The sequence below is a fragment of the Felis catus genome, chromosome E1, assembly GCF_018350175.1.
Source record: "Felis catus isolate Fca126 chromosome E1, F.catus_Fca126_mat1.0, whole genome shotgun sequence".
Taxonomy (NCBI): domain Eukaryota; kingdom Metazoa; phylum Chordata; class Mammalia; order Carnivora; family Felidae; genus Felis; species Felis catus.
In genome coordinates this window covers 4,767,603-4,792,868 of record NC_058381.1, presented here as the reverse complement: position 1 = coordinate 4,792,868, position 25,266 = coordinate 4,767,603, and the positions used below count along the sequence as shown (strand labels likewise).

Below are 25,266 nucleotides of genomic sequence, written 5' to 3'. Positions count from 1 at the left end.
TAAGTTGCAAAGAAAACAAACAAACAAAACTCGTGCCTTCCTGGGGGCGACTAACCGCCTCTTCCTACCACTCTGGTCAAGAGCTGCAACGTCCCTTCCTACTCTGGTATCTGCAATTGTTCGGCCAGTGGAAGAGACTTCACACAGGCAGCTCAGCGCAACAGCATGACGGCAGCAACAAAGTCCAGGGATGGCAGAACATAGCTGTCTCTGAAACAACACCTTACATTATTCCAAAGGCAGATCACTTTCAGATTGCCGACCTCTCAAATTATTTATAGGAGATTGATTCATATACTTAACCCAATGTGAGAGGAAATACTTCTAATTATATCCAAACATCTTTAATATGAGGGGAATTATGCTTGGAGACCTTCATTGCCAAAAACGTGTTTTGCCAAATATGTTTTAAGAAAGAGGAGGAGGCTACGTGTTTTCCATATTTGACCCTATAAAAGTACCCTTGGAATGAGTTGGCTCGTCTTTCCTCATAAAGCTTCAAGGTAAGTGTGTGTGAGGACAGGGCTCTGTCTGGAGACGGTAAGGGATACTTGGCCGCCCTCATACATGCCACACGTCCCGGTTTCCCTGCCCCTGGCAGCCCTTCCAGCAAGGCACCTACTTACTCCGTGGCAATTTTAATTAGATGTTTCAGTGTCCCCAGTCATTTCCTGATTCTCGCCTAACAATTATGCTATTATTGGGAGCCGTTAGAATTTAATCAGAAGGAATTTGCTCTTTCTCTTACAGTTCTGACCCACTTCAAGGTTGCATCTCTAAGGTAAGATACTGATTTTTTTTTTTTTCTTATTCCTCACAGGAGGCAAGAAATCTTCTGAAGGTGGTTGGAGAGTGCTCGGGGGGTTATAAATTGAAAGCATTTTCATTTCATGGCTGATCATGCTTCCCTTGAAAAAATTCTGAAGGGGACTTTAGAAACTGGTTCTCATTAATTTATAGCCTCTGCAATATATGAAAATGCTTTCTTAGAGTCTTGAGAAGTTTTATACACAATTTTTTTCTATTACCAGCACTGCAGTCTGTCTTTTAAATAACTGAGTTACAACATGTAATACAACATTTTGGTGTTATTATTCATTTATAGAGAAAATGTAAATTTCCTATACTACAGCTTTGCCTCAACATCATATAATATAAAAAAACCATGAGAGGCTATCTGAATGAACTGAATCCTTGCCTTGGAAAAGTGGCTTAAACCTGTATGTTGTTTCACAGTCCATATAATGGAAATTAAAAAAGAAAGATATGTAAATGACTGAGCGTTTTCAGCAAGACAAAGCATTTTGTGTTACCCAAATCCCTGCAGCTTGAATGGGAAAGCATGGGAAACCTTACACAAGTGCTTTGAGTCTTTCTGGAAAAATATCTTTATGATTATAAAATAAATTACCTATGATCACTATCATTATCTATCACTACTATCTATCACTACCTACTATCACTATCATTAAGCACAGGATTAATGAATGTTAGTTAAAGTGGCAAGAGACAGATCTTGGAAAGGAAATTTTGTGAAATTTTTCTAAGATTCTCAATAATAAAGCAAGAAAACAGATAATAATATTTTAGAATTAGTCTTTCAGAAATACTAAAGACAGGTGAAGAAGCCAAATTTGTCAAAATTACGGTATGGGAACAAGAAAACATTGATGTAAAAGAATTTTTTTTAACAAAACAACACAAAGCAAAGCCCCCCCCCCCCCCCCCCCCGTTTCTGCTTTCCTTGATTTAGGTAGTCTTTGTGAGTCTATAATAAATCCAAATCTGTAATGAAAAGGTTTTCACTATGTACAAAATAGTTTCTAGAATTTTAGCAACAGAAATCCATTGTGCTGCAAATTCACAAAGCCAGCTTTGAGCCCTTGCATGTATCCCGTATGTGTTCTAAGAGGCGTGAAGGATGCTGTAGAAGGAAAAGTACTCCCTGCCTGCAAGGTGCTTATAATCCAGTTGGAAGAGTGCTCTCAGAGAAAGAGCTGGAGGAAACCCTCCCAGAGCCTAGCTCTGTGCCCTGTATAAGCCAGTCACAGGCAACTTAACAGAAATGAACGTGTATACAGATGAAACAGAAAGCAGCTACCATGTCATACAGCAGGTGAGCCAGAGCCAGAAACCACAGTCTCTTTCCAAATGCTTGACTAAGTTAAGTACCTATCAGTGCTGGCACAAAACACAAACACCCATATTTCGTCTCTAGCCAAACGTGGTCACACTCTACGCAATGCTAAGTGAATACAGAATGCTTTCTTTTTCTAAACGTGAAATGTGTAATATCTGAATGTCTATAACACTTTTCCTTCCTTTCCCAGGCAGGGTCTTCGACTGGGCTGCCGCCAATAACCTGCAGCCATGAGTTCCGACGCCGAGATGGCCGTTTTTGGGGAGGCAGCTCCGTACCTCCGAAAGTCTGAAAAGGAGCGCATTGAGGCCCAGAATAAGCCTTTTGATGCCAAGACATCAGTCTTTGTGGCGGACCCTAAAGAGTCCTTCGTGAAAGCAACAGTGCAAAGCAGGGAAGGGGGGAAGGTGACGGCCAAGACTGAAGGAGGGGCGGTGAGTAAAGTGTCTGAGATGATGAGATGGTGCGGCACCTGAGGCAAGGTGAGCTGACACTTTTTGACCTGGCCTCTCTTATTTGACTTGCCAGACTGTAACCGTGAAAGAGGACCAAGTCTACCCCATGAACCCTCCCAAATACGACAAGATCGAGGACATGGCCATGATGACGCACCTGCACGAGCCCGCCGTGCTGTACAACCTCAAAGAGCGTTACGCAGCCTGGATGATCTACGTGAGTTCATTCTCATGGCCTTTCTGCTTGTGCAGGCAGTTAATATTTTTGAAAAACAGCAGATTATTAAGGTCCCCATGAAATGATTATATTCCTTCTTTCCCCCTTTTTGGTACAGACCTACTCAGGCCTGTTCTGTGTCACCGTCAACCCCTATAAGTGGTTGCCAGTGTACAATGCAGAGGTGGTGACGGCCTACCGAGGCAAGAAGCGCCAGGAGGCCCCGCCCCACATCTTCTCCATCTCCGACAACGCCTATCAGTTCATGCTGACCGGTGAGTGGCTCAAGTGTTTCTCATACAAATTACTTTACCCCCAAGAGTCACAACGTGTTAAAGCTAAAAAGATCTTTGGAAATAATCTAATCCACTCCCCTGGTTGTACAGAAGAGGCAATTAAAACACAGAGAGTTACATGCCGTCAAAGCTGGAACTAAAACCTAGCTCTCCAGACTCCCACTCCGTGATTTTACCTGGCCACACTACCGCTCCACCTTGATTCAGCTGCATTTGCTTGCAGTCTGCTTCTTGGGAATACATAATTTATTGTATAGATGTAAATAATAAGAGTTAAGATTCAGTAACAACTGAATCACACTGTCTGAATAGAAATGAAAAATACACGTTCGTTCAGTCCTTTTGTGCTTAAGTTTCTTGCTGACCACAAACCTGATGCTTTTAGGAGTATTGTTGTCTCTCAAGTCATCAGAGACCGTCTCAGAGAAGATGCCCTCTCTTTGAATGAAGATGGTGTTTGGGGGCTACACACACATGAACAGATGCTGTGTCCCCCACTTTAAAAGGATTTTGTGCTCCTCATCTGATCTTTCTTCAACCCGATGCCATACTTTGGGGGAGGCTGATGAGAATCTGGGGTGCAGTCTGTGGCCATAAGGCAAAAAAATTTTTTTTTCTTTGTGAGGCCAATTAATTCATTTAGAAACAACACCTCAACCTTGGCTTGATGAACTATTTAAACGTACCGAACTATAGTCCAAACCCTTAGTAGATTACCCACTTTTCAGAAAGTTTCATGCACTGACCAGCAGACAGCATGCTACCGGAATCCACAGCTGACAACTAGACAGTGGCTTTGGAAAGTATCGCTCTTTGTCTTAAACCAGGACATGCTTATTGTCACAGCTTAAGGAATTCAAGATATAACAGCATTCTATGTTTCTCCTCAACTTAAGAGGTTTAAGAATAATGTCATACATAGCTTTTCAATAATGTATTTAAAAACTCCATTTAAAGTGAGACACTCAACACCACAGGTCCGTCCCCATAGAAAGTTTTGTTTGTGTAACTTGTATATATGCTGATTGCCTGCTGTTTTTCTTCTAGATCGGGAGAATCAGTCTATCTTAATCACGTATGTATTACTATCCTGGGACTCACTGGCAGTTTATTTGCACTGGGAAAAAGACACCAAAAAAGAAAAAAAAAAAAAAAGTTAATGCTCCCATACTGAGGCAATGGCTGATCAGCCTGGAAATAGATACTGTTTATAGCTTGTTGGAGGGCTTAGACTACCTCAGAATATAAAATAACAATGCCCCAAATTTTGCCATTTGCTAGTCCAGTCTTAAAGGCTGCACAGAACTTCCCTTAGAGTATAAAATGATGGTATAAAATCCTGTCTCTGTGCATAGAAGGGAATAACATACCACCTCCTGAACAGTTGAGCCGTTTGGGAATGTTACCAGTAGCTCATTTTTAAGGCCTCCTTGAGAGATGTCCAGTCCTTCAAAGACTTAACCTAAGTCATGTCTTTAATCTAAGGAGACTGAAGAACACATAATTGTTTCATAGAGTTTTTTTTACTAACGGTTTCACTTCCCACATAGTTGTGGGTGGTTGCCCTTTGGCCCCCTCAACCCCAGGCCACCTAGAAGAGAGCCTGGCACATTTTAAGCCCTCAAGAAGTATGTTAGGTGATTAATGGATGGATTTCTCTACTTCTTATCAGTGGAGAGCAACAGAAATAATATGAACTGACAAAGCCATAAAAAGATCGATGCATAAGGTAGTAAATGCTGCTAGTGGAAGCACTTTCGTTCGTCACAGAGGTTAATTCCTCGCATATGTTTGGTCTCTGTTTGGCAGCGGAGAATCCGGGGCAGGGAAGACCGTGAACACCAAGCGTGTCATCCAGTACTTTGCAACAATTGCGGTCACTGGGGAGAAGAAGAAGGAGGAAGTTACTTCGGGCAAAATGCAGGTGGGTCTGGGGTCAGACTCAAGATGTCAGGGCTCTCAGGAAGTCTGGAGCCCCGGAGGTGAGGACCGTGCTTGCCTTTGCAGGGGACTCTGGAAGATCAAATCATCAGCGCCAACCCCCTACTGGAGGCCTTTGGCAACGCCAAGACCGTGAGGAACGACAACTCCTCTCGCTTTGTGAGTCTCTCAGTCACAGAAGGCTCTTCTCAGCCCTTAAGTGCCCGAGAAAGCATGCCTGAATTATCGTTGCAGTCTCCTCTTTCTCGTGCGCTTCAAGTCTGGTATATAACATCATCATTTTTACTTGCAAGGGTAAATTCATCAGGATCCACTTCGGTACCACGGGAAAACTGGCTTCTGCTGATATTGAAACATGTGAGTAACAGGACCTCCTCAACAGAATCCAAGAATGACAACTGATGGTTTGGAGGAACATTTTGCAGCTCCTGCTGAGCCTGGAGCCTGTGAAACACCAGTCTGCTGCCAAACATGCCCATGGTTAATGCCAGTCTTACCCATAGCCCACAGTGTGCTTTATCCTCAGTCATGAGCTAATGATTCCGTAAGAACTGCCGGGAGCCGTTGGGCTTGTCTGAAATAATCCAGCCTCAGAATGAATTTCAACTTTTTCTAGGAAAACACTAACATGAGGGTAAATGAGTTGCCTACTGAGCCTTGATAAACGTTGCTCTTAATGGTCTATTTTAAAGTGAGAAGAGACCCTGGGGAGACAGGGGTTCTTGAGAATCAATTATACTCCAAATGTCAAGGATCTTCTGCATGAGAAATGTCTATATCCTGGGCCAGGCAGGCTTTAGTTTCTTTCCAGAGGTGCTAAGAATAACTGCAATGGTGTTTGCAGAGGCACAATATGTGGTACCTCGGGGGGACATTCCGTGGAAATCTCAAGGGGCCAGTGAGAAGTAGCTAATGACCCCAAGTTCCAAAATCACTCCAGGAACTTTGTAATTTTTCTGCCCTGACCAATGTCTACTTTCCACTGCAGATCTTCTGGAGAAGTCTAGAGTTACTTTCCAGCTGAAGGCAGAAAGAAGCTACCACATTTTTTATCAGATCATGTCTAACAAGAAGCCAGACCTAATTGGTAAGAAAGAGCTTAAGTTTATACACTAGATGTTAATCATTTATTAACAACTTCTAATGTAAAATGTATACCCTGACTTCTGTGTACCCAGAAATGCTCCTGATCACCACCAACCCTTATGACTATGCCTTCGTCAGTCAAGGGGAGATCACAGTCCCCAGCATTGATGACCAAGAGGAGCTGATGGCCACAGATGTAAGTTACATATGCAGGGTTGTTTTTGTTTTTTTTAATCCATTATGTATGGGAATGAAAATAACACCCCTCTCTGGGTGTGGTTAAAGATAAGGTATAAATTCTCCTCAATAAGTTAGTGTCTTCTGTCCTTTTGTCTTCTCATTTTTCCTGGTAGAGTGCCATCGAAATCCTGGGCTTCACCTCTGATGAAAGAGTCTCCATCTACAAGCTCACGGGGGCTGTGATGCATTATGGGAACATGAAGTTCAAGCAGAAGCAGCGTGAGGAGCAGGCCGAGCCAGATGGCACCGAAGGTAACAGAGACGAAAAGCCCACTCCATATTCATGTTTCCTTTACAGCTGAGCTTCTGATGGATGTATGCAAATTTACCCCCATACAGACTTTCTATAAAATGATTCACTCATCACTCTGCTCCTATGAATTGTGGGGCCCACAGTAGGTCACACAGGATGCCTGAATTGTGTCTTTACAGTTGCTGACAAGGCGGCCTATCTCCAGAGTCTGAACTCTGCTGACCTGCTCAAAGCCCTCTGCTACCCCAGGGTCAAGGTCGGCAACGAGTTCGTCACCAAAGGCCAGACTGTGCAGCAGGTAAGTGAACGGCCTCAATGAATCACACACATCCCCAGCCTTCTCAACACGTCTTTAGTAACGCCAACAATCATTACTCTGTCCACGAAGGTATACAACGCAGTGGGCGCCCTGGCCAAGGCCGTCTACGAGAAGATGTTCCTGTGGATGGTCACCCGCATCAACCAGCAGCTGGACACCAAGCAGCCCAGACAGTACTTCATCGGGGTCCTGGACATCGCCGGCTTTGAGATCTTTGATGTGAGTTGTTGGAATAAGCGGCCCTGTTAAGGCCCCTCCGCTTCGTGTCTGCTCTGCCGAATTCCCCCTGCGTTTCCCAAACTCACCTGAGCTCTTTGGTGTTTGCAACGCCCTAGTTCAACAGCCTGGAGCAGCTGTGCATCAACTTCACCAACGAGAAGCTGCAACAGTTCTTCAACCACCACATGTTCGTGCTGGAGCAGGAGGAGTACAAGAAGGAGGGCATCGAGTGGGAGTTCATCGACTTTGGGATGGACCTGGCTGCCTGCATCGAGCTCATCGAGAAGGTTCGTATGACTTTTCAGGTCACAGAGTATACTGCTGAATAGTATTTGAGTGAGAATCTTAAAATATTGCTACTGGTAAACAAAATCAGGAAAACTCCTTCTTTTGCTAACTCCAAGGTAGATATCCTGGTAAAAGGAGAGTGAATATTTTCTTTAACGTACGGAACTCTACATTTCCCAATGGTTTGCAATGCTGGCCTCATATTTAAAGCCATCTTTCCTTATAAAAGAGCACTAGATAGAGTATTTTGTACTTATTATCACTTCGCCATCCTTAGATTCATTATTACTGGTAACTGAAATGCCAATTTCTAGTACTTAAAAGCAGAGGCTCTCAAAGTTCGGTTTAAGACTCACCACAAGTACTTAATAAAATTGCACATTACCCTTGGAAAAACTTTTTGGTCAGTGTGGATGGGAGCCTTGGAACCTGAATTTTCATCAAGTGATTCTGATGCAACCAGTTTTTGAGTCACACTGGGAGAAATACGGCTGTAAAGCCTTGGGGCGAGACACAAACTCCACAAGAGCATGCCCTTCAATCATCTCCCTCACCATCACATCCCAGAGCCCAGCACAGCATCTGGATCTCTAGAGGCACTTGATACATATTTGCTAACTTAACGACTTCTGGCCCAAGGAATAAGTCTTCATTAGTTGTAAGAAATTAAAAGATGAATTTACTCAAATAGGATCATGATGTTACATATTATTTCTATAAGCAGACAAAATTCAAACGGCATCTGTTTCTTTTTCTACTCTCAGCCTATGGGAATCTTCTCCATCCTAGAGGAGGAGTGCATGTTCCCCAAGGCTACAGACACCTCCTTCAAGAACAAGCTGTATGAGCAGCACCTTGGAAAGTCCGCCAACTTCCAGAAGCCCAAGCCTGCCAAAGGCAAGGCCGAGGCCCACTTCTCACTGGTGCACTACGCCGGCACCGTGGACTACAACATTGCCGGCTGGCTGGACAAGAACAAGGACCCCCTGAATGAGACCGTGGTTGGGCTGTACCAGAAGTCCGCAATGAAGACTCTGGCTTTCCTCTTCACTGGGGGAGCAGCTGCTGAAGCAGGTAACTTGCAACAGAAGTCATCTTTCATTTAATGTATAAAACATACACTGAGAAAGCCTGTCTTATGATTTTCTTGTGCTCTCTCTACCCCCCTTAGAGGCTGGTGGTGGGAAGAAAGGCGGCAAGAAGAAGGGTTCTTCTTTCCAGACTGTGTCTGCTCTCTTCAGGGTACAAACATCCTTTGCTCTCTCTTATTTGACTTAAGAACTTCAATTTTATTGTATCTGTGGGGCAAGGGGAGTAATCTTGCAAGGATTCCAGAACTGAATGTGACTCAAAGATCTAGGTCAGTTGGTGGTGGTAGAATGGAGTCTCAGAGGGTCTGGGGTAGTTTGGAAGAGGCACTTCAGTGTATAGGAGACAAGGTGTCAGGAGGGATGACAGTGAATTGCAGAAGTCAGTATCAGATAACAAAATTAAATCTGAATGCCAGGAAATAAAGTCATTTGACATTTAAAAGGTCCTATTGGGATAGGACTAAGCAAAACGAGATTTTTTGGAGTATGTGGGAGCCTCCAAATGATGCACGTGCCTAGGTATATATATTGGCACAGAACAGAATAGAGTGGATTTTGAAAGCCAAAGACAGAAGAACAGTGTTGGGAATTGGAGGCTGATTCTAAACAAAGGGTATAAAACAGATGTGATAAAAAATAGCTCTTGAAGGAAAATTTGCTTTTCTTTGGACAATCCCATCTGTAACAAGGAAAGCTTTAGTTATCTGGAAAAACAAACAAACAAACAAACAAACAAACAAACAAACAGGATTTCCACAAATTGGAACCCTTCTCACAGTTGGTAACATGGCTGTTGGTTTTCTGCCAATTCCCAGAGTGAAGCACTAAAAGGCCACTTTCTGTGGAATGAGCAGGAGGACACAGCTCTGTAATTAGGAAAAGGAATAGGAATGTGATAGAGAAGCAGATACAATTGAAAGTAGGGTAAATAAAGAAATGGCACATTTGGAATAAGACACTGAATTGCTTGTAACGTCAGATCACATATCCAGGTGAAACAGTATGGGTGGGGTATTTCCCTACATTTAGAAGATCATATTAAATCTACAACACATGCTAGGAGATTCAAAAGCAATGAACAACCACCTCAACAACTTGTAGACAAACATGTTTATAATGCACAAAAAACAGGAAAGGGAAGGACTTTTTGGGAATGTGGAAATTCCAGAAAGAACTCTTTGCAAATTCAAATTAGGATACCATTTGTTAGAATTGAAGCAATGTCACGGTTGTCACAGTGATTATGTCTGTAAATATGAATGCATGAAAAGAGCACACTTTCAAACCAAATATTCATTAATTCCACAGGAGAATCTGAATAAGCTGATGACTAACCTGAGGAGCACTCACCCCCACTTTGTACGCTGCATCATCCCCAATGAAACCAAAACCCCCGGTAAGACACTTCTGACATCCAGACAAGTGCCAGTGTGTTTGCTTTAGACCATGAAATAAGGCATGTGTATCCTTCCCTTTAGGGGCCATGGAGCATGAACTTGTCCTGCACCAGCTGAGGTGTAACGGAGTGCTGGAAGGCATCCGCATCTGCAGGAAGGGATTCCCCAGCAGAATCCTTTATGCAGACTTCAAACAGAGGTCAGACTTTCTCACTTCAAATTATTTTAAGAGGCTCTTTTATTTATTTCAACTTTTTTGATTGAAATAAAAATCCTTTATACGTTCTATTATAATTGAGAAGAGAAACACACTTAACAGACTCTGTATTGATCATTTGGTATGCTGATATGCCAAAAGTTTGACACCCTTTGAATATGCAGAGAAAAAAGACGTAGATATGATTTCTTGTTTATGTTTGTTAGACTACCCAAAAGTTACATCATTTCTAAAATAAGGCAAGAAGATTTCTTATTGGTGACAATAGCTGTATCATTTATTTGTTTGGCCTAAACAGATACAAGGTATTAAATGCAAGTGCAATCCCTGAAGGGCAGTTCATTGACAGCAAGAAGGCTTCTGAGAAGCTCCTTGGGTCCATCGACGTTGACCACACCCAGTATAAATTTGGTCACACCAAGGTAATGGTCTCTAAAGCCCACCCGATGCTATCCGTGCCCCTTTGAAGTTTATGTACAGTTTCTGATCTGCAAATCCTCCCCCCCACAGGTCTTTTTCAAAGCTGGTCTTCTGGGGCTTCTAGAGGAGATGCGAGACGAGAAGCTGGCCCAGCTGATTACCCGAACCCAGGCCAGGTGCAGAGGCTTCTTGGCCAGAGTGGAGTACCAGAGGATGGTGGAGAGAAGGTATTAACAGAGATATTTTACTGAGCCCCAGCAGCCAAGGCCTTTTCACTCTGCTTCCTGTGAGAACCTGACGTGGAACATTTCTGCTTCTGTCACAGAGAGTCCATCTTCTGCATCCAGTACAACATCCGCGCCTTCATGAACGTCAAGCACTGGCCCTGGATGAAGCTGTATTTCAAGATCAAGCCCCTCCTCAAGAGCGCCGAGACAGAGAAGGAGATGGCCAACATGAAGGAAGAATTTGAGAAGACCAAGGAAAGTCTTGAAAAGGCTGAGGCCAAAAGAAAAGAGCTGGAGGAGAAAATGGTTGCTCTGATGCAAGAGAAAAATGACCTGCAACTCCAGGTCCAAGCTGTGAGTATCAGAACCCATTTGTTTAGCACCCAATCTGATGCGAAAATTTCAGCTCAGTAATTGCTAGAGAAAGGTCTAGATTCCACCTAAGGGACTATCAATCTTTCCTAACTCACAACTCCATAGAAGATCCACACAATCCCATACACAACATTACTACAAAGCATTGCAGTAGGATTCTTTGCTGTTTAAAAGGAAAAAGAAAAGCATTTTCCCTTTCCCCCTACTGTTTTTCCTAGCAGAATGTGGTCAAAAAATGAGGTGATCTTTGCTCCCCAAGATTCTCCCTACTGAGAAGAGCAAATTAGACCAGTGAAAAGAACAATATTCACAGTGAAGAGGGAGGACACATCATGATGAAAATACATCCACTTGAAACCAGTATTCTGGCAACTTCCCTGACAGTTCTATCTTTAGAAACTCTCCAGTACCTGAAAGAGTAGGATCATGACCAGGATAATGGGAACACTTTCTATAGACAGTGTCAGTTTTTATCCAAAGCATGAGAGACAGGGTTGACATTCTTGCTCGATGTCCCAATAAACACCCAGAAGACCTGGAAGAAATGTTTGATCAAACACCACTGCTAAACCCACTTTTGTGACGCAAATGACCAGAGACTTTCAGTTTGCTACCGAGACCCACTACCTGAGTACTGAGAGTTGTCCTACAGTCCTCTGAGCTCAGAAGAACATCTACTCTGGTCCAGTTGGACGTACAGGTTTAGGGCCTTTCACTAGAAGATGTAAAGAAAGATGAACTGTCTGTACCTACCTGGGTTGGCACTGTGACTTTGAACAGTTTTTCCAAAATGACAAGAGGCTCATCACACCTTCGAGAACCAGGTGCTAACTGCAAGGTATACCTCAGTTTCCAATCATACTCCTCTCCTCTGAGAATAGTATGACCTCTTTCCAACATCATTCTGTCAAGTCTCCACATTTAATAAATACGGAATAATGTTCCAAGCACCAGGGATACAACTTGAAGTAAGAGGCATGGCCCCTGCTCCCACAGAGTTTCTATTCTAACTTGGGAGAAACCCACCTGGTACTTCTTTAAGCACCACCTCTGAACATTTTTAGTGCCTCTTATTTCTTCCATGTGTTTCCTGTGATTCCCAGCTACTCTGTCACTGTAAGACATCTTCCCTTTAAATCACTTTCCTGATATTACCCCTCCCTCTAGCAACCTGTTGGATACCTGACCATTTTGTCTGTTTTTTACACACTAAACTTTTCTGGAAATAAATACTAAAGAAAGAAAGGAGACTTACCTGAAATTATATACCAACACATTAAATATAGGTCATCATTAGGGGAACAAGAAGTTTTCCTGGACCCTCTTAAAGTCCCTGGCTGGGTCTGAAAATTAAAGCAACCAACATCAACTAACAGGAGAAAAGCATGCACATTTATTGAATTTTTACATGTACATGGGAGCCTTTGCAAGAGACTGAAGACCCAAAGAAGTAAGCAGAGCAGGAAGCTTATATATCTTTTAGACAGGCAATAAATTTGTAAAGATTTGACAGGACAAAGGGGTTTGAGTTAAGAGTAATAAATGGTGAAAAAGTAACTAAAAAGATAAGGGTTAGTTTAACAAGGTTTGTTTATACAACCTTCTTGGCCCCCAATTCTCATCTCTGGTGATAAGAATGTCTTCTTTCCTACTAGTACAGGAAGGGTACTTTCTACACGGGAGTTTAATGACCTGTTTTACGGTGAGGGAAGGAGGTCAGAGTGGGTTTCCTGCATCTTCCATTTTCTCAAACTCCTTCAGTTTATGGTACACAATATGCCACGGTGCCATATTTTGGCATAGTTTGTCCTGAACTGCATCATTAGCAAATAAAACTGTATCATAATTTCATCAGGAACCATGACTTAAATTCCTTAAATTAAAAAAAAAAATCTGCAATGTCATAATAAGTGCCCAATAAATATTTCCTAGATGATGGGAAGTTTACAAAAAGTAACCTAAGGCTTTAAAACACAATTCACTTATATGGTTTTGAAATATTAATAAAATCTGAAAATGTCCAAAGAACTACAATCTAAAAATGCCTATTATCCCTTCTCAGGAAGCAGACAGCTTGGCTGATGCAGAGGAAAGGTGCGATCAGCTGATCAAAACGAAAATCCAGCTGGAGGCCAAGATCAAGGAGGTGACTGAGAGAGCTGAGGATGAGGAGGAGATCAACGCCGAGCTGACGGCCAAGAAGAGGAAACTGGAGGACGAGTGTTCAGAGCTCAAGAAAGACATCGATGATCTTGAGCTGACCCTGGCCAAGGTTGAAAAGGAGAAGCATGCCACAGAGAACAAGGTACGAATCACACTCTGTTCTAGCATATCAAGGTTCTGCCAGCCTAGTAAACCTGCTTAAGAGCAGATACCATTTCTTCTTTAATTTTTCAAGGTGAAAAACCTCACGGAAGAGATGGCAGGCCTGGACGAAACCATCGCTAAGCTGACCAAGGAGAAGAAGGCCCTCCAAGAGGCCCACCAGCAGACCCTGGATGACCTACAGGCAGAAGAGGACAAGGTCAACACACTGACCAAAGCTAAAATCAAGCTTGAACAACAAGTGGATGATGTAAGCCTAAAATCATGTAAAAAAAAATTTTTTTTAATTTTATAACAAACTAAGTAAACATGAGTTTGTATTCTTATGATGTAATGAGGACTTTTCAAAAGCTTCCAATGGATACGTGTATAGGACATTATCTTTGCTACAAGGTCTAAGATGGACACCCAAGAAGTCAAAAAAAATCAATAAACAAAGTTGTTGGTAACAGACAATATACATAAAAAGACTCAGGGAAAAGGAAAGCTTGTGTTTACCAAAGAAATCTGTACAAACAAAATGGGTTTGGCCTGGGCTTGAAAAGCAAGAGGCCATGCAAAGAAATTGAGAGATGCTCCAAGTGGGGAGCATAGCAATAGCAAAGAAGTAGTAAACATCCGTAAGATTCTCTCTCACAGGAAGAAAGGTTTCCAAATAAAGAATGTGGAAGATGAATTCGGCTTTAAACGTAGTCTGATACCAAATAGAGAACCCGCTATAAATGTGTGCATCGGGGAGGAAGTGACAAAAGTCATGGTTAGAAACACAGCTGTGGGGTCTGTGGGTGTGGTGAAGCACAGTCACAGTGGATTCCGGTGGGGAGACAGGGAAGGCATGCTGTCTCCCTGGCAGTTTACTGTAATGATATGGTAATGAGGTACACTTCACCTTTCAAATGATGATTCCTGGGACTAAGTGAATAGTTATGAGAATGGAATAGGTGGGACAAATTTGCCTAATTCATGGAAAAATCAAAATAAGCTGCTGATTAGATAGGAGTTAAATGTCTACAAGTCAAACCTGGGATAAAAGATGGTAACGTTTCAGGAACTATATTCATGCATTATTAACTTATAGCTTGAAGGATCCCTGGAACAAGAAAAGAAAATCCGCATGGACCTAGAAAGAGCCAAGAGGAAACTGGAGGGAGACCTAAAATTGGCCCAAGAATCCACAATGGATGTTGAAAATGACAAGCAGCAACTCGATGAGAAACTCAAAAAGTAAGCAATGAGAACACGTCTATGGGGGAAAGTGCTACTACTGTTTCTGTGACTGACATAAAGTGCCCCTTTGACAGGAAAGAGTTTGAAATGAGCAATCTGCAAAGCAAGATTGAAGACGAGCAGGCCCTCGCCATGCAGCTGCAGAAGAAGATCAAGGAGTTACAGGTGAGTCACAACCTCCACCTCGTCCACATTATCACAGGAATCAAAACTGCCACGAGTTGCCATTAATGTTGGTGTGTCACCCTCAGGCCCGCATCGAGGAGCTGGAGGAGGAAATCGAGGCAGAGCGGGCCTCCCGGGCCAAAGCAGAGAAGCAGCGCTCCGACCTCTCCCGCGAACTGGAGGAGATCAGCGAGCGGCTGGAAGAAGCCGGCGGGGCCACTTCCGCCCAGATCGAGATGAACAAGAAGCGGGAGGCCGAGTTCCAGAAGATGCGCAGGGACCTGGAGGAGGCCACCCTGCAGCACGAAGCCACGGCGGCCACCCTGAGGAAGAAGCACGCGGACAGCGTGGCCGAGCTGGGGGAGCAGATAGACAACCTACAGAGGGTCAAGCAGAAGCTGGAGAAGGAGAAGAGCGAGTTGAAGATGGAGATCGACGACCTGGCCAGTAACATGGAGACTGTCTCCAAGGCCAAGGTACAACCATGGTTTAAGTCTTAAAGAGATTTCTGTGAGACAGGTGTGAGTGAGCCGGTCAAGAGTCCTTAGTAACTGGCAGCACAAGCAGGTGACTGGCGGGAGCGAGGGACACCCAGGGTGTGATGGCAAAGCGTCCACTCTTTGCTGTGAGAACAGCCACACCCAAAGAACATGTAGGGCGGAAAGTTCAGCTCTTCCAAATGAGAGCAACTCAACTATGCATTTGGGGTTTTTAAAAACACCTCACCTTGATTAGGCTTTTGTTTTTCCCTTTAAGCACAAATACATAAACTTGCTGCTCAAAAAAATCAAGTATCATTATTCTCATCTCAGAGATAAGCCACCTGATTTAAGACTTAAATTCCCAAAGCCATTTGCTGGTAGCACATTTAGACTCTGTCATTTGTTACTCTTTCCACCACAACCCAAGGCCTCTGTAGTTTTTGTTTGCTTGTAAAGATATTTAATTCTCCAAATAAGGAAGTACCACCGTATGGAATGTGTGGATTATTGAAATTTTCTGTGGTCCAAATACTTGCTTGAGATGCCTTCTACCACTTTTTGATGCAGGGGAACCTGGAAAAGATGTGCCGCACTCTAGAAGACCAGGTGAGTGAACTGAAGACCAAGGAAGAGGAGCAGCAGCGGCTGATCAATGACCTGACGGCTCAGAGAGCGCGTCTGCAGACAGAATCAGGTGGGCCATTGACCAGTGTTGACCTTGAATGACAAATTTAGCTTGGATGCTTAATTTGCTGAAAACCTCTGCAATGACTTAATTGAGATCACATACTATCTGCCTGGGGGCCACCCACCACCACTCGTATGAACACATTACTGACCACTGGCACGGACTGCTTTCTTTTTTGTTGTAATTGTTGATTTCACTAAAGAGATCCAGGCTCTTTTGCTTGTTCACATTTTAAAGCAGATTTGACTTTAATCAAGTTATCAGATTTAAAGTGTATCTTCACAATATTTATTTTCATCTTTCAAAATGCTTGCCCAAGTTATTTATTACTCTATTACCCTCAAAGGCCTGTGTAATGTAATCCACATTTTAAAAATGACAGACTATGGCAATGATGAGGTGGCTGTCCAAGAACGCTTACTCCACTCTTTTTCCTGAAGTCTGGCCAACTGCTGCTAGCTAGCACCATCATGCAGAGAAATAGTACTACAACCCACCCCCCCCCCCACCCACCCCCCCCACCCGGAGCCTTCAAGGGATGTTTGTAGTTTTGACTTCCCAAATTGGAGAGTCTGTGCATTAACCCCTTCCCCTAATTAACTTTTTACCAAAGTTTTACCAACTTTTTTACCAAAGTTCTACCTCCTCAAGCAAGAGGTTAACGAGATGGTAATTATTTTATGGGTTGTCTGGACTATTAAAGTGATAGGCAGATCAAAATGTTGGAGAACCACTTTTTCATATCCATTCAAATATTGTTCTTTCTAGAACAAAGTTCAAAGTGAGGCTTGTGTTATTGTCATGCAGGTAGTTAGTACGCTTCATGCAGGAAGAAGAAAACCTGTATTCTCAAAGAATCTTAAGAATCTTTTCTAAGTTCCTTCTAGAATTTAGTGGTATGGAAAAAAGAGAAAGTTGTCATTCTTATTAAAGAGATAAAGCTTCCAGGTAACCAGTTCAAAAATGGAGCTGAAAGTCTTTCCTCCCTTTTTAATACAGCACAGCATGTTTTCTGAATTATGGTGCCTGAAGAGTTGGATTGGATTTAAATGCCATTTAGTCTAGGAACTGCTCAGGCCCCCTAAACCAATGAATTCTGGGGTGGAAGGGTATTTGATCATTTCTTAACATAAAAATGCTTCCAGGATTTTCTTCTGAACATCACTTCTACTGATGGAGGGAATCGGTCAAAGTCTCCTATTTTCCATACAATAAATTCTTTGTTTCAATCAACTTTCAGTGTAAGGTACACTAGTACAACACTACTGCCTTAGACAGGAAGCACTGGGATGTTTTGTTGGTTTGATTTACATTTCTTGTTGCATGTTTCTTGACCAATTTCTACTGTGATCAAATAATCTTAAATACCTTGCAAAATGTTTTGTGTTGCCTGTAAGTATGTAATCTGCCTCAAAGCTTTCCATACTTCTCATTCTCATATAGATTTTCTCATCAGAACTGAAGTGGAGGTTGGTGGCTTGCTGTAATCGATACTCTCCAAAGTGTTTCAAACTCAGCTCCCTTTCCCTGCTCCAGCTTTTAATTCAGAGCTCTGATTTCCAAAAGTAAGGCTGAGTTTTATCCATCTTGGTCTTAATAGGTGAATTCTCACGCCAGCTAGATGAAAAGGACTCGTTAGTTTCTCAGCTCTCAAGGGGCAAACAAGCATTCACACAACAGATTGAGGAACTAAAAAGGCAGCTTGAAGAGGAGATAAAGGTAAGCCCTACTTGTTGTTGTCACTATCCTTATTTTTGAGGTTATTTGTGGTTTTCTTACTTCCATAGATTTTCTTCTGGTGACCTCTAGGAGCCTAGAGACTAAATATCACTTTAAAGATATAAAATTAAGTCACTGATCTCTACGTTCTTAGGCCAAGAGTGCACTGGCCCACGCCCTGCAATCAGCCCGCCATGACTGTGACCTGCTGCGCGAACAGTATGAGGAGGAGCAGGAGGGCAAGGCTGAGCTGCAGAGGGCAATGTCCAAGGCCAACAGCGAGGTGGCCCAGTGGAGGACCAAATACGAGACGGATGCCATCCAGCGCACAGAGGAGCTGGAGGAGGCCAAGTATGTTCTAGACTTAGTTAAAATGGAAATATCCCTGTTAACCAAGTGCATCTGCTATAAGCACTATATGGGAAAATGTCCATTGCTCCAAAAACAAAATTTAAAAACAATGGAAAAAACACGCATGAACGTAAACCAAAGCAAGACAAACAATCTGGCAGTGCGGGAAAAGAATTAAGCTAGAGGGCAAAAAGAGAAAGCAGGTGGTAAGGCAAGAGGAAGCTGAACGACTATTTTCAAAAGGGGGTATTTGGGGCATCATTCTATCTATAAAGGTGTAGACAGAGTAAGAGTTAACTGTATTGCCCTGTGCCTCTCCTTCCTCTCAGCCACTAATGGAAAAATTGTTCGAAGATGTTAGGTATGTAAGGGAAAAATAACCAAGAATTCAAAGCATAGCTCGTCCTTCTGAGATGTAAAAGCATGGCTATTTGTAGGGGAACAAAGACATATACTATTAAAGACTAAAAAGAAAACATAAATTCTGCAATAAGAAAGGAAACACATGGTTTCAAAAAGGACCAAATATTCAATGCAATCAACAGTTCGAGATGCAACTGTGAAGAGGGAGAATCTTGACAAGAAGAAACCTACTCATTCAGAAGGTTTCAGGAGGGAGCTAGTCGTTTATCCTGTGACTAGTGTACAACTATGTGGTTGGAATCATGTTTGGGTGGATGCCTTAGAAGAGATTTTCAGTGGAGCTCACAAAGCAAAATTGACATTGATTTGGAAAAGTTTATTTTTATTAAAGGATTAATGGAATGCCAGGAAAAATAAGGGAGGGACACAATTAGCCAAAATCAAGCATATTTGGTAATGAATTTGAATTCATTTGAATTCAATTCATCCAACATTTGAGTACTTAACATGTGTGACAGTCTTGCAAAGATTAGCAAGATACACACTCTACCTTCTGGAGATGAAAATTCAGTGGAGACAAGACATACATAACAGTAATTCAAGACAGATATCAATATTCTACAGAGAAGGAATAAACCAGTGACCTTAATGGGTAAAATGTTGGCTTGGGCTGATCACAGATGGCCTTAAAACCAGACTATGAAGTGTGGTGATGTTGAAATTTGGACTGTTGTCAGCATTTAGTTTGTAGGAGTGGGAATGACTCAACACAGAACTAGGCCTACAAAACAAGCTTGAAGAGCAGACCGTTAGGAGTCTGGTTGTGGAAAGCACTCTTTTGTACCTACCTGGAAACTTCCAATTCTGCTGATGGCCTTCACTTCTATTGTCCTTATTTCACCTTTCAGGAAGAAGCTGGCCCAGCGTCTACAGGATGCCGAGGAGCACGTAGAAGCGGTGAACGCCAAATGTGCCTCCCTGGAGAAGACGAAGCAGCGGCTCCAGAATGAAGTGGAGGACCTGATGATCGATGTGGAGAGAACAAACGCGGCCTGTGCGGCCCTGGACAAGAAGCAGAGGAACTTCGACAAGGTACCTCGTGCTGCAGCCTCTGCCTTGGCATTCAACACGGGACCAAAGCCTGCTCCCTTCAGTGGCCTTATTCCAACTATCTGAGAGAGCTGTTCTCGGGAGCTGCTGCTCCATGGCAGGTGGCAGTGGGGGAGGACAAGTCCTGTGGTTTCTACTTTTTTCATTCATAACTACTTGTCAGTCCCAGGTCATCCCAACTCTGCCTGGCAGCTGCCAGAATAGATGGTTCTCATATCCCATCAAACTCTCTCCATTAAATTTCTTGACTGCCCTTTGCCCCGCAGATCCTGGCAGAATGGAAACAGAAGTATGAAGAAACTCATGCTGAACTTGAAGCTTCCCAAAAGGAGTCCCGCTCCCTTAGCACAGAGCTGTTCAAGATTAAGAATGCTTATGAGGAATCCTTAGACCAACTTGAAACCCTGAAGCGGGAAAATAAGAATTTGCAACGTGAGTACATTTTAATCTCCTTTAACCAAAGATTTGAAAAAATGTTTTCCTTCACTGAAAAAATTTTTTATATTTCTGTTCACCAACAGAGGAGATTTCTGACCTTACTGAGCAGATTGCAGAAGGAGGGAAACGTATCCACGAACTAGAAAAAGTAAAGAAGCAAATTGAACATGAAAAGTCTGAACTTCAGGCTGCTCTAGAGGAGGCAGAGGTAGACATTTTATCATACATTCTAAAAACAATTACAAGGGGAATTAGAGTCTATTGCATGTAAAATTGATGAAATTCTTGAATCAAGAGAAAAGAAACGTAATTCTCACTCTGTGTACTACATATGAGGATGGAGACTTGACCATGCATGCAACTAACACACAGGTGTTAGTCAGAACTGTGTTAGACACCAAAGGAACAAAAACAAGTAAGTTAAGGTCCCTGCCCTCAAGGGAATGATCGAGCTGGGGAGACAGAAACACATAAAACCAACAACACATTGTAGAAATTTCTGTAACGAGGGAACAAAGATGTCTTATGGTAGCAAAAAAGTAGAACTAATTCCTATTTCTAGAATACCATAAACTTCCATTCCCTAACGTCACCCCTTGCTGTCATTAAAGGCATCTCTTGAACACGAAGAGGGAAAGATCCTGCGCATCCAGCTGGAGTTGAACCAAGTCAAGTCTGAAATCGACAGGAAAATCGCTGAAAAGGATGAGGAAATTGACCAGCTGAAGAGAAACCACATCAGAGTCGTGGAGTCGATGCAGAGCACCCTGGATGCTGAGATCAGGAGCAGGAATGACGCCATCAGGCTCAAGAAGAAGATGGAGGGAGACCTCAATGAAATGGAAATCCAGCTGAACCACGCCAACCGCATGGCTGCAGAGGCCCTGAGGAACTACAGGAACACCCAGGGCATCCTCAAAGTAAGTGGGTTCGAAAGAGGGCCCCAAGGGGCTTGGGGAGACTGCAGCCCTGAGAACGAGGTGTCTCAACGATCGTTCATTCCACAGGACACCCAGCTGCACCTGGACGACGCGCTCCGGGGCCAGGAGGACCTGAAGGAGCAGCTGGCCATGGTGGAGCGCAGGGCCAACCTGCTGCAGGCTGAGATCGAGGAGCTGCGGGCGACCCTGGAGCAGACGGAGAGGAGCAGGAAAATCGCAGAACAGGAGCTCCTGGACGCCAGTGAGCGCGTCCAGCTCCTCCACACCCAAGTGAGTATAACAGAAGAGTGAAAAGTACAAAGGAATGAAAATGAAATTCTTGCTCATATCGTAGCTTTATCTAAGAATGTACTCACAGTGTTTTATGGAGGATAACGTTTAAAACATTTAATATTTGTGGGTTAGTAATATTTATCTGTACTGTGACATCCAAAGTTGATTGTCGTTCAAAAATATATTGTCATCTCAGATAACTCATTGAACAAGGAGGGATACTAATTACTTAATTAACTAGCCTGTGAGTTCATTAGAAATCTGGCATCCCAACTTTGCTCTCATATACTAGATATTTCTAAATTTGCTATTTTAACAGAACACCAGCCTGATCAACACCAAGAAGAAGCTGGAGACAGACATCTCCCAGATCCAGGGAGAGATGGAAGACATTGTCCAGGAAGCCCGCAACGCAGAAGAGAAGGCCAAGAAGGCCATCACTGATGTGAGCAGAGGGCAACACGGTGGTGCTCAAACTTGAATCCTGATGCGCCAGCCCAGCTCTCAACCGGTTTTGTTCCACTGCTAACAGGCGGCCATGATGGCCGAGGAGCTGAAGAAGGAGCAGGACACCAGCGCCCACCTGGAGCGGATGAAGAAGAACCTGGAACAGACGGTGAAGGACCTTCAGCACCGTCTGGACGAGGCTGAGCAGCTGGCCCTGAAGGGCGGGAAGAAGCAGATCCAGAAACTGGAGGCCAGGGTGGGTCTTCTGATGGCACATTTCCTCATTCCAATCCAGGGCCTTTTGAGGACCTAGTGCTGCCAGATGAGTGGGGCATACAGAGATGGAATGAGACACATTCCTTGCTGCCAAAGAGCTTTTAAGGGGACAATTAGACTAGGGCATGAAACCTAGATATAAAACAGAGTGAAAGAAGCACCACAGGTCATTTGAAGAAGCAGAAATCCGTTGAGTGAATGGATCGCAGTAAATGTCTTTAAAATGCCCACGTTTTTACAGGTACGCGAACTTGAAGGAGAAGTTGAAAGTGAACAGAAGCGCAATGTTGAAACTGTCAAGAGTCTACGCAAACATGAGAGAAGAGTAAAGGAACTCACTTACCAGGTAAGGAAAATGGCTTGTCTAGGTTTTCACCCTAGTTTGCAAGGGATCAAAAAGCAAATGTACAACAAAATGTCATGGTGTTTGTACTCTCAAGAGACTCACTCTTAAAAATATTATTTCAGACTGAGGAAGACCGCAAGAATGTGCTCAGGCTCCAAGATCTCGTGGACAAACTGCAAGCGAAGGTGAAAGCTTATAAGAGACAAGCTGAGGAAGCGGTGAGTTCCGAACCCCTTGGAGTGACTGAGCAGCCTCTGGTCTCAGATATGGCAGAACCAACTTCATTTAAGGGATGAAAGAAAAGGAGGGTATGGTGAGGAAGGATCAAAGGAAAATGGCCAATGACATTCTAAAGAATGAGAAGAAACCAACCACTCAAGGAGCCAGGGAAAATGGTTCCAGGGAAGGGCAAGAGCAACAAAATGCTTTTGAGTGGAAGAGTCTGGTTCAAGGAACAGAAAGAACTAAGGAGAGAGCAGTAGAGAAGAGGCAGTAGAGTGAGGTAGGAAGCAGATCACAGGGTCTTCTAGGCCCTGGTAGGAAGTCTGGATTGTATTCCAAGTACAGTGGGACCCTGGGAAGCCACAGGAGGGTTCTGAACTGCTCAGTCATGCTGGGCTTATACTCTTTAAAGTATATTTTGGCTATTTTGTGGAGAATGGACTGTTGGGTAACACAGGCAGGACAAGGAGACATTTTATGAGGCTTTCCAGGAGGTCCCATGGCTTATGTTAGAATGGTGGTGGAGCAGACAGAGTGGAGAGACTCAAGACACATTCTGGAGGGAGAAACTACTGGATATGCTAAAAGGTCGCCCTTGGGAGGCAAGAGAGAAAGGAAATCAAAGGCAATTCATCCAGTCTGTGATTTGAATAACCAGGTGGATGGCACAGCAAGGACTAAAATGCGGAACTAAGAGAGGAACAGATTCACAGGGCAAGAAAGAAACAGGAATTCTGTTTTGGAAACACTGAAATACCACTGTATACATAAGTCAAGGTGACACGTAAGCAGTTAAATATTAAGCCTGGAGCTCAGAAGGTCCCGCTTATGTTCAAACCACTGAGCTCAGAAGATCTTGGTTATGTTCAAATCAACAGATTCTTGGCACTCCACTTTATCTCACTTCTCCAGCCTATGATTTATCTTAAATAATAAATAATGCTGATTTCCTAAGTATTTAAGTATGGGTATATATATATACCTACTTATCACAAATTAGTTCCTCTGTCCATGAATGGTTTTCATTTTTCTGCTGACCTCTAAGGTCTGGGGCAGGGAGTGGGCACGGTGGTGGGGGGGGGGTGACAGAGAGACTTAACATGTCTCTCTGGCTCTTACTTTCCTCATCTATAAGAGGAAGATCTGAGGTTTTTTTCAAGCTCTGTTATTTAGTGATTCTAAGTTTTATTAACTTCAAAATTTGAATGCCACATTATGGACAGCTGTCAATGAGCCTTTTAAAAAAGGACAATTACTAAAGACTAAACCCGAACTGGCCTTCCCAAACTCACTGATTATCTGTTCAAACATAATCAGAGACTACTCAAAACTATTTTAAGAAACAAGTTTTCTTTAATTTGTAAACTCCATTAAGTTGTAATAATTTATATTCAACGGGCAATAATTTATACTCCAGGCTATTAGCTCAGTATAACACAGGTGGTATATCTGCATTTTTAGAAGGTTTGGTTTCATTCACCAGACTCAGGGGGACAAAAAGTTTGGAAAACTGACATATTTAGTAATGGCTCTAAGATGTTTACATGTTAAAAAGGAGAACTTTTAGAAATCCTGGTGGCAAATGTCACCTGTCCCTCCTTGTTATCCATGAGTTCAAGAAGCATGCAAGGAAAATTAAAAATAAAAAATAAAATAAAAAAATAAAAAAATTCAAGAGCATTTCTCTAGGTTTTTTTTTAAAAAAAGGTTTAGTAGAGTGAAGTCTTTTCAAGTAAAAAGAAATTTGAGACCCACTGACCTAAGAAACTAGAAATCCTGACCTTTTTTCCCTCCTAAATGCATTTCCATTCATTCTCAGGAGGAACAATCCAATGTCAACCTCTCCAAATTCCGCAAGCTCCAGCACGAGCTGGAGGAGGCCGAGGAACGGGCTGACATTGCCGAGTCCCAGGTCAACAAGCTGCGGGTGAAGAGCCGGGAGGTCCACACGAAAATCATAAGTGAAGAATAATTCAACCAAATGCTGAAAAGTGACCAAAGAAATGCACAAAATGTGAACATCTTTGTCACTCTGTTTTCTACTCCGGATTTTTGCAGATAAAAAATTTATCCGCAAATAACTTGTGAGTCTCTCTTTCCACCCGCCCCCCACCGCCCCCCTGTCAATTAATCTTTTTCTGCATCAAGAAGAGAAGGAAAGAGATTTTGCTTATATCTTATGGAGGATTTAGTCACCAAGAATAAAATAGGATAGGAACAGCCAGGCCAATCCATGTTGGTAAATGCCCTAAACCCCCTTGTCCCTGGGGAGGGGGGAGCAGGTGAAACTAGAGGTGGGCATTAGGTGTACACAACATGGAACATCTGATAAGTCTCACTTGGTAAAACATCAGCTAGCTATCAGAGAGGCTGATTTCTATTAACGAAGTAACTTATTTTCTTCATAAGATGGTAGGAAATTCTTGATCCCAAGATTGAGTAGAAATAAATTAAAACACTAATTAGCTACATAAAATAAGTGAAAATATAAAACGTTTGGATTAGACCCTCAACAATATTAATAATGCAAACTCTCCACTATAACTACGTGAACTATTAATTTGGGATTAGGGATTCCTTGAGAGAGAAATATTCTGTAGATTTTCTAGTCCTTTTTAAATATGAGAGATTTTTTTCTTTTTTGCCATTGCGATATGTTTAGTTATTTGTTTTCCTGAGCTCCTCCCTCGTTGTGAAACGAGAGTTAAGAAT

At 42.8% G+C, this 25,266-nt stretch overlaps 2 protein-coding genes across 8 annotated transcripts in view; one reads left to right on the top strand and one right to left on the bottom strand.

Moving 5' to 3' along the window:
* ADPRM (ADP-ribose/CDP-alcohol diphosphatase, manganese dependent) overlaps positions 1-25,266 on the bottom strand; it is a 578,681-nt gene that overhangs the window by 461,554 nt on the left and 91,861 nt on the right. The window lies entirely within an intron of this gene.
* MYH1 (myosin heavy chain 1) lies at positions 382-24,632 on the top strand. The gene is made up of 40 exons (XM_023243774.2): positions 382-503; positions 751-781; positions 2,331-2,574; positions 2,669-2,812; positions 2,931-3,087; positions 4,156-4,183; positions 4,918-5,032; positions 5,116-5,208; positions 5,343-5,406; positions 6,038-6,136; positions 6,228-6,331; positions 6,489-6,627; positions 6,808-6,926; positions 7,017-7,166; positions 7,283-7,453; positions 8,219-8,528; positions 8,626-8,696; positions 9,854-9,941; positions 10,024-10,141; positions 10,458-10,581; positions 10,670-10,806; positions 10,905-11,160; positions 13,244-13,486; positions 13,580-13,756; positions 14,585-14,730; positions 14,808-14,898; positions 14,985-15,374; positions 15,948-16,074; positions 17,669-17,787; positions 17,942-18,138; positions 19,410-19,593; positions 19,878-20,043; positions 20,133-20,257; positions 20,661-20,969; positions 21,057-21,260; positions 21,583-21,708; positions 21,796-21,966; positions 22,228-22,332; positions 22,455-22,550; positions 24,374-24,632. Exons 3-40 carry the CDS (start codon positions 2,371-2,373, stop codon positions 24,524-24,526), a joined length of 5,820 nt encoding a protein of 1,939 aa, XP_023099542.1. The 5' UTR covers positions 382-503; positions 751-781; positions 2,331-2,370; the 3' UTR covers positions 24,527-24,632.

Excerpts from the sequence above, each read along its gene's own strand:
- MYH1 (XM_023243774.2), top strand. The coding sequence starts at position 2,371 with ATGAGTTCCGACGCCGAGATGGCCGTTTTTGGGGAGGCAGCTCCGTAC. Across the intron at positions 3,088-4,155 it reads CTATCAGTTCATGCTGACCG|ATCGGGAGAATCAGTCTATC; the intron begins GTGAGTGGCTCA and ends TTTTTCTTCTAG. Across the intron at positions 20,970-21,056 it reads ACACCCAGGGCATCCTCAAA|GACACCCAGCTGCACCTGGA; the intron begins GTAAGTGGGTTC and ends TTCATTCCACAG.